The 7844-nt window shown below is 58.1% G+C and overlaps 1 protein-coding gene across 1 annotated transcript; it reads left to right on the top strand.

Moving 5' to 3' along the window:
• Positions 1–2383: 2383 nt before the first annotated feature.
• VDBG_05402 (conserved hypothetical protein) lies at positions 2384–3494 on the top strand (the record flags this gene model as incomplete). The annotated part of the gene is made up of 2 exons (XM_003004243.1): positions 2384–2760; positions 2825–3494. 2 exons carry the CDS (start codon positions 2384–2386, stop codon positions 3492–3494), a joined length of 1047 nt encoding a protein of 348 aa, XP_003004289.1.
• Between the last annotated feature and the right edge of the window lie 4350 nt (positions 3495–7844).

Below are 7844 nucleotides of genomic sequence, written 5' to 3'. Positions count from 1 at the left end.
CATTTAGACAATCCCATCCATCCCGCCCTTCCCACCAGATCCCCGTCCAAAGATGTTCATCAAAGGGGAAGGGGGGGTGGGAGTGATCACCAAAATTGTCAGTGGATCTCATTGCGTTCGAGACACGGCAAGGTGACGGTACCTCAGGGCCCAGCTCTTGTTGACCTGAACTGACTGATTACCTAACCTTCGCCCACACCCCAAATCCCACCAGTCGAGCTTTTTGCTGCGCTGGACCGACCGTTCTGCGCCCCGGTCTCGCTTCAACATGCATTGCATGCGATAGCCTGCAAAATCTGAGACTGGGGGGGGGGGGACAGATGGAAATGGAAACGGGGAATGGCTGCCTCCATCCTTATTCCTTGTTCTGTTGATCAGCGACACCGGACGACTTGTCGCGGCCTCGACACCTCGAACTGTCAATGCAACACATCTAGATCATTTGCTGAACTATGACGGCGACGCTGTGCCTTTTCTCTTCTTTGGAGGATATTCTGCACTGCTCTTCTATTTCGTTGAAAGGGCCTGGTGAAGGCACGTCGTTGGCATTCATGGCATTGCGAGCTAATGCCGAAGGAGGGTGCTGCAGGTCAACGCTCGACATGGACACCACCTCACCCAGCGTACCCATCGTAATAGGGCGAGGTACCTGAGTCACCCCAGCTCAGCAGCAACGCGTTGAGAAGCGCACTTGACGGTCATCACAGTCCATGCGGCGGGTGCACTTCATCCGCAAGACCTTCTGGTGCCACGCAAATGGAGGAGATAGCCTCATGGTCCGCAAAAAGCCTGCAACCTGTCTGTCATTCGGCACCCGTCAGTTTTGTGGGTGCGCCCTCCTCGAGAAGCCGGACAGAAGGGCAAGCAGGCGAGTCAAGATGCATCGTACGTGGCACTGGGCTGAAGGGGGGGAGAGTTCTTACGCCAGCGGCCGGCGCGGGAACCGGTGGTTGCCTCGCTACCTCAAAAGGAGGGATTGCATTGCTCTACATGTCCCCACAGGCAAGGATGTGCCATGGTTAGCAAGACATTCGAGGCTTCGATCTTGACCAGAGCCGGGGCTTTCTTCAGAGCAACCCCTGCACCACCCCTGTTCGACCCCCCAATCGTCTCTCCGTGACGGCGTGACCTGTAACCACTGATGGACGGGCACGTTCGTTCTCCGTTTGTGGCCAAGCAAGACGGGCAGTACGACTTTTCCATTTCCACACCTGCCGGCCGACCTTGCAGGTTAGGACGATGCAAAACGCCTCGACCGAAGTGCCACTGGCGTCGATCATGGCTGGCCTGGCTGCCTCGCCCTGCAATTCGCGAGGAAATCGTCACCACATTATCCTCACGACTGATGCCACTCATCTTTCAAGCCAGGAATAACGTGGCCGATCGTAGATTCGCCAGCTGCCTTCCTCACAAACATAGTCAAAGGGTCCGATGACTTGGGCAGAACGAGGACGTTTTACCGCCAACCAGTTCGACTCGTCGCCAGGGACGGCGAGTGGATCACTGCTGGCAGGCCTTGGCTAGTTCTTCCAAGGGAAAAGGGGGGGTGGGCTCTCTTTTGAGCTGGATGCTAGGCTGTTTGGCGTTCGACCGAAAAGAAAAGCAATTGGGCGCCGGGCGCCCTGCAGGGATAGAGCCACGAGATCTACCCGTTTCGTGTTTACCACTCAGTCCCCCAAACCCGAGCGTCAGATGAAGGGACCCGTTCTCCACCTCCGCATGACCACGCAGGTGTCTGTCGAATGGCAAGGTGCGGCACAAACCAACGTGACGGAGAGGTAAGCTGTCTTGAGGTGCTTGTCGTTGGTATTGGTTCCAGGGAGAAGTCTCGTGGTTAAGATGATTTTCGACAGTCGTCGTCACGCGTAAGTTTGTTGAGATTTTGAAAACAATACAAAACGGCATGCTTTGGCTGTTTGCCTGCACAGGATGACAGGGGTCACAAGGTTGGCAATGCCACCAGGGTGCCTCCCTAGGCAGGCAAGGTAGGCAGGTAGATGGGCAAGGCACGGGCGGGCGTAGCCGTAAAAGCATCGGAGGGTTGGGGAGGCTCCAGGCGGCGGGTTTTGGGGTGTCCTTGCTCTGTGCGTCAGGTCGGCACTCGGGAATTCGGATGATCAAGAGTGGCTCAACGGCTGCGCAACAACGAATTTCCGCAAACACCAAGTACATTGTTGGCCTTGGTAGCCACGACTCGTGGCGGTGCGCATTTCTGGAGGTTACGTCAGCACAGGGATGAGGATCAACGGGTCTGCCTAGTGGTCCCTTGCCAGAGAGAACACCACGTCGCGCGCAGCTCGTGATAGCAGCCATTGCACCCTTGTGTCGAAGAAATCAACCGCATCACATCGTCAGCCCCCCCATTCACATCGCATTAGCCGCCATGCCGCCTCGAATAAACATCCCACCTGTTACGCGCGTGGCTCTTGGAGCCCTGGCGATCCAGTCTTTTCTCAGCGCCGCGATCCGGTATCGCCAGTGGACTGCCAATTCGGAGATTGTTATCCCCTACCTCACGCTGATTCCCCAGCTTTCCTTGATCTACCCTTGGACATTCGTGTCCACGACGCTCGTCGAAAGCAACGTTTTCACATTCTCCGCCGCTGGCGCCACCCTGTACTATGGCGGAAGGTATCTTGAGCGAGCGTGGTCGTCGGCGGAACTAGCCAAGTTTCTCCTGGTCGCGTCGCTGGTGCCCAACGTCCTGACCTTCCTGGTCTCCATGATTTTCTTCACTCTGACTCGTAATGAGAGATGGACGTACGTCGCAACCCCCATCCTCACATCATGTCTGATTCGAAAGCTGACGTTTCCTACTTTCCAGCCTCATGACGATCGCCGGCACCATCCCCGTGCAGATCGCCTTCCTCGTCGCCTTCAGCCAGCTCGTACCAGCGCACACCGTAACCCTCTTCCGCGGCATCCTGTCTCTGCGCGTCCCGCGCTTTCCCCTTATCTACATCGGAATCATCACCCTCCTCTCCATGACGCTGATGTCCGTCGCATCCTTTCTCCTCGCCATTTTCGGCTTCCTCATCAGCTGGACATATCTCCGATTCTACAAGACCGTCTTCCCCGACCTCGATGCATCCCAGTCTGCAGGGCCTCCGCGGCGACGCCAGCGAGACGTTCGCCTTTTCCGAGTTCTTCCCCGGCCCCGCGAAGCCTTCGTGGCCGCCGCCGCGAACCAGATCTTTGAGGTCCTCGTCGCCATGCGCGTTTGCACGCCCTTCTCCCAAGACAGCGTTTCCGCCGCTCCGGGGGGGGAGGCAGCGGCCGGTTTCATCCAGCGGGGGGGGAACCCGGGGGCGCCCGTCCGGAGGCTGAAAGGAGGGGGCCCCCGGGCCCCCAAGAAGCTCGAACCAGGGGCTTCTACCCCGGGACCCGCGGGCGGGGGGGCCCCATCAAGCCCACCCTCCCTCCCTCCATGCGGCGGCGGGAGCGCCTCCTGGCCAGCCGACCGGGCCCACAGTACAGAAGCCGCCGCAGCCTAACACGCAGACGGCCCTGACGTCCCAGCCTGGGGCGATGCTGGGTGAGACGAACTATACCCCTGACCAGGAGGCGGATTCACAAGAATGGGCCGTAGGACATGTACGCGGGCCCGGCATATTTAGAGACTTGGTTTATCACTTGCGGGGAAGTCGTTGATGGAAAGGTGAATCGCCCTTTCCCTTCCTCCTCTATCTCTTCTCAGAGGGAGAGTTGGCTTTTAGCATTGGTTTTGCACTGGCGCACAAGGACGATACCTGTATGTAATGGGTGGATGAACGGCACGGGCAGAAGACGCGTCGCAGTTGCGGATTGACGCGTGTTGTAGGATTTTAGCGGTCGTCGAATGACAAAGGATGCCAGCGTTGACGGAGTCGCCTTCATCCTCCTGGACCTGCAGTGACATCACACTGTACGTCGTCTTTTTGACACCCGACCAATGCTCTGACAAGGCCGCCTATCTGGATGTATACGTAACCCTCAAAATAGATTAAAAGACCCAACAGAGCCGAGCTGCAACGGTCCATACTACAGGTCTGTCTCCTTTCGCCCACAGCTGGCCATCGAATGCGAGGCGGAATCAGACAATGCTGTGAAGCCGAGGACCTCGCCGAAAAAGTGGTCTCCAACATGCCTTGTGGGAAAAGGAGAACCCCATCCAGTGATCTCTTTGGAATGTGGTCGAGACATTGTATGGGGCGCGCTTTGTCTTAGGACCACGAGTCATCTAGCCACAGAATGACGACCAAGGTTTATTTAACACCGACTTCGTCATCCCTTGGCTCAGATGAGAACGTGGGAAAGAAAAAGCGCCGAACCTCTCGAGGTCACCAGTGAACACTTTTCTTGTCTTTCAAAAAAAATCTCCACAAGTCCAGATGGTGGAACAGCAGGCAGACGAAGTGGCCTCCCTATTTAAGATCATGCAATGCTGCTGTTTTCTTCTGAAAGCTGCCAGCGGCGTTGCGGCAGCTGTGGCAGGCGGCAGCCAATGACGCCGACGGCTGCTGGGGCGAAACGTGACGTTCGACGGCAGAGCGCCGCCCTTGCGCGGACCGGCTTGGCACGTCGAGGTCGAGGCTGGGCCCTAAAAGGGCACACCTGGGGAGGGGCCCTGGGCTCGGGCCTCCCCCCCTCCTTGGCCTACCTCAGGCTCGGTAGGCAGGGGGCGTGTCATTGTAGGGGGGGGTGGCCTTCCATTTGTTTTCTGCGGGACGATCTCATTCGGACGCAAGTGATGGGCCCGAGGTGTGGGCGGACGTGGCGCTTGGCTTATTGTGGCTTGCGTGCCTGTCGGAAACAGAAGGCGGACAGCGAGACCGGTGGATTAGGCGGGCCACCCGGCAGGCGTGACTTGACTCAGACAAGCGAGGGCGGATGGATGAGAAGACGTCTGTCTCACTGGGTGGCTGCTTTTCCCTGGCTTTGTTTGCATGACTGAGAGCCCTGCGTGCGTGTGTGATGAATGCTGGTGCATCCCGCTGCTGTCGCATTCCACAACATGAGGCAACGTAAATGTGCGCTTGGTGCGGGACGCTACACCGTGCCGGGTGCTCTGCGTCCTGGGACAGGCTGCTCAGCCAGCAGACGACGCGGACGGTTGAAAGCAGATGGACGGAACCAAGCGCTCGTCTGCCGGGTACATACTTCGTACCGACGCGTGGAACCGTCACCTCGTCCATCTTTGTCGAGTGCCAAACCGAAAGACAGCTGAATTTAGTCACCTTGTGAAGCCTCGTTCACTGATGCCCAGCCATCCGCCTGGCTCGGCTGGGGCTCATCGATCTGCGCGCCTGGTTGCGGGCGGTTAGGGAGGGCCGATCTCCTGGGTCTGTTTCCCCCCCTTCCCCCCCGCCCCCCCCAGCCTACACCTTCACATTCCCGGTGGCCTTAGGCCTCAGCTTGAGCTTGTCCACCCCCATCCCGCGAGAAAACGAGATCGGTCATCGGTGCGACGGTGCCTCAGAGACTCTTTCACGTGAGCTGCAGAAGCTGCTCAATCAAGGCCACCACTGCATTCCTTTCCTGGTTCTGCTTGCTGTGTGTTTCATAGCCTCGCTGTCAGTGGTGATGCCGTCATGCTTACAACTCGCTGCAAAAACCTGGCGTCGCTTTCGTCTCGCCTTTCGATGTTTGCTCCGACGGCCAGCACGTGCCTCGTCTCGAACTCGACTGAATTGCGAGGCAGGAATTGTTCAGATGACAAGACAAAACAGTACGTACCGTGTGGTTTGGTTTCTGCGATAGCCAAGGAGGTGGCCAGATCTTCAACTGGGCAGAGTGTGGGTTAGGAGACCCCGAAAGGATATGGGGCCGTCTGGCGCCGGCGACTGACCTTTGTTGGACACATCATGGTTCATCCTGACGACGGATTGACTGGCTCAGGCGCTATCAGACTGGATCCCGGATCGGTTCATCAGGGGAGTCCCAGCTCGGTTTCGAGCCAGCCAGACCCTTTTGCCTCTCCACGAACGGGTGCCTTAAGGTGTCAGACTGCCATCTGCCCTGTCCAAGAACCGACACTACATTGGTCCAAGCCCGTCCGTTGGAGCACCTACATGTACACCGACCGGTACCTGCCTCGCGTAGTCAGCCGGCGTCTGGATACTGTACCTCGATCAAGTACCTTGAGCGGGCGGGCGGGCGGGCCCTTGTCCCCTCCTCTCCCCCCCTCCCAGCTATATGTGTATGTACTGTCTTGCTACTGCTGCTACTGAGGTGCTGCTGGACTTCTCCTGCTGGGGCGTGTGGGCTGCTGCTTGTGGTCCCGCACCATCTCAACCTGCAGCGCTGTCTTGCCTGCGAGCATTCAAGGGCACTGTCACTGCACCTGCACCTGCTTCCACTGCTGCCACCTTGCTCTTGTTGCTTGCTTCGTTAGCTAGCCGTACAGCGAATCTCCACACCACCATCACGCATGCATGTCCACACGCACCCGCGTTGCCCACCCGCCCTCTCACCCGGATCCTTCCTCCCCTCTCTCCCCTCCTTCCCTTGCGCACAAAGCTCACACACGCAGGTGCAGCTGCCATGCCACGCCGCCCCCAGCCTGCCTGACCAGGCCAAGCTCGCACGTCACCCACCTTCTTCCGTCTCGACAGGCGACATGGCGCCAAGAGACGATATGCGCAGAGTAACCTCGTCTCACCGGGGCGCGCCAGCGAATGAACACGGCGCCACCGAGATAGACCCCATCGCAGCACACCACGCCCTACCCCCCCTGGATACGTGCCACGCCCCTTTGGCTGCTTCCCCCGCCCTTTTCTGTTCCCTCTTCCCACGCCCCCCCTCAAGGTGCCTCGCTCACGCCCCCTCCACTTTTGTCTTGCGGCGCTGCGGCGCATGCGGGTTGTATGATGAGCAAACGAGCAAGCAGCACAGGAAAAGAAAAAAGCATGGAGGGTCGACACGGGACAGACATGAAGCCGGTGGGAGCTGGCCTTGCACGAAGGGGACAAGGTCATTTCTCTTGATCGTTCGCTCGCTGTGCATCTCGCCCGCGTCTCTTGAGGAGTGCATCTGCTAAAGCAGGAGCGTAATGACTGGCTTGTTTTCCGACAAACCCTCGACTACATGTAGCTGATGGCTCCCCCCCCCCCTTTCTTTGCAGCACGAAGCGGGTGCATCGTCGCTTGTCATCCTATTATTCCCTGTTGCAGGAACGGGATGTGGCGCGAGATGAGCAAGCGGCATCGGCTGCGATGCGGTATCTGTGTCGCCAGGGAGAGCATGCACGCATAGCATCACCTCTCCCACGAGAGAGGCTACGGCACACGGTGACTCTCTGCTTCGTTGGAAGTTCACGATGCATTGGATCAGAGTCAGTCATGTGCCATGGGGGACTAGCGCACCATTACAATTGAATGGTCATTTATGGGCGAGGAAATATCACCGAGATGATCGCTTTGTCTTCAAGGACAATTTATCAGGTAATCAAAAGGTGGACGAGGCATTCCTCCCTTCTTTCTGGTGACAGAACTGTTGGGCGACGGGGTGAGGAGGAAGATGTGAGGATCGGACACGTGGGTAATTCCCCAAGACCTGCCTAGCGGCGAAACACTCTGCCCTGCCTGCCCTGATGGCCCTGGTGCCCCGGAATGCTTTGCTGAACGTTAGGTAGGGTAATTTAGCAGCAGAATTATGCTCCCCACCCTGCTTGTACGTCAACAGCTTTTGCCGGCGGGTAGCTGGTATTGTCTGAGCCGAGGATGCCTCATTTTTAGGGGGTTGTTCGAAAGGGAAGCGGTGACTGGGTCAAACCCAGACCGGCAAGACGGAGAATCCCAGGGGCACCCACCATATTTACGAGGTTGTATTTTTCCATGTCAGCCCCCCCCCACATTTGTCGGGGC

The sequence above is a fragment of the Verticillium alfalfae genome, genomic scaffold, assembly GCF_000150825.1.
Source record: "Verticillium alfalfae VaMs.102 supercont1.6 genomic scaffold, whole genome shotgun sequence".
Lineage (NCBI taxonomy): Eukaryota > Fungi > Ascomycota > Sordariomycetes > Glomerellales > Plectosphaerellaceae > Verticillium > Verticillium alfalfae.
Note: the sequence above shows the minus strand (reverse complement) of the source record. Positions and strands in the feature narration are given on the sequence as shown.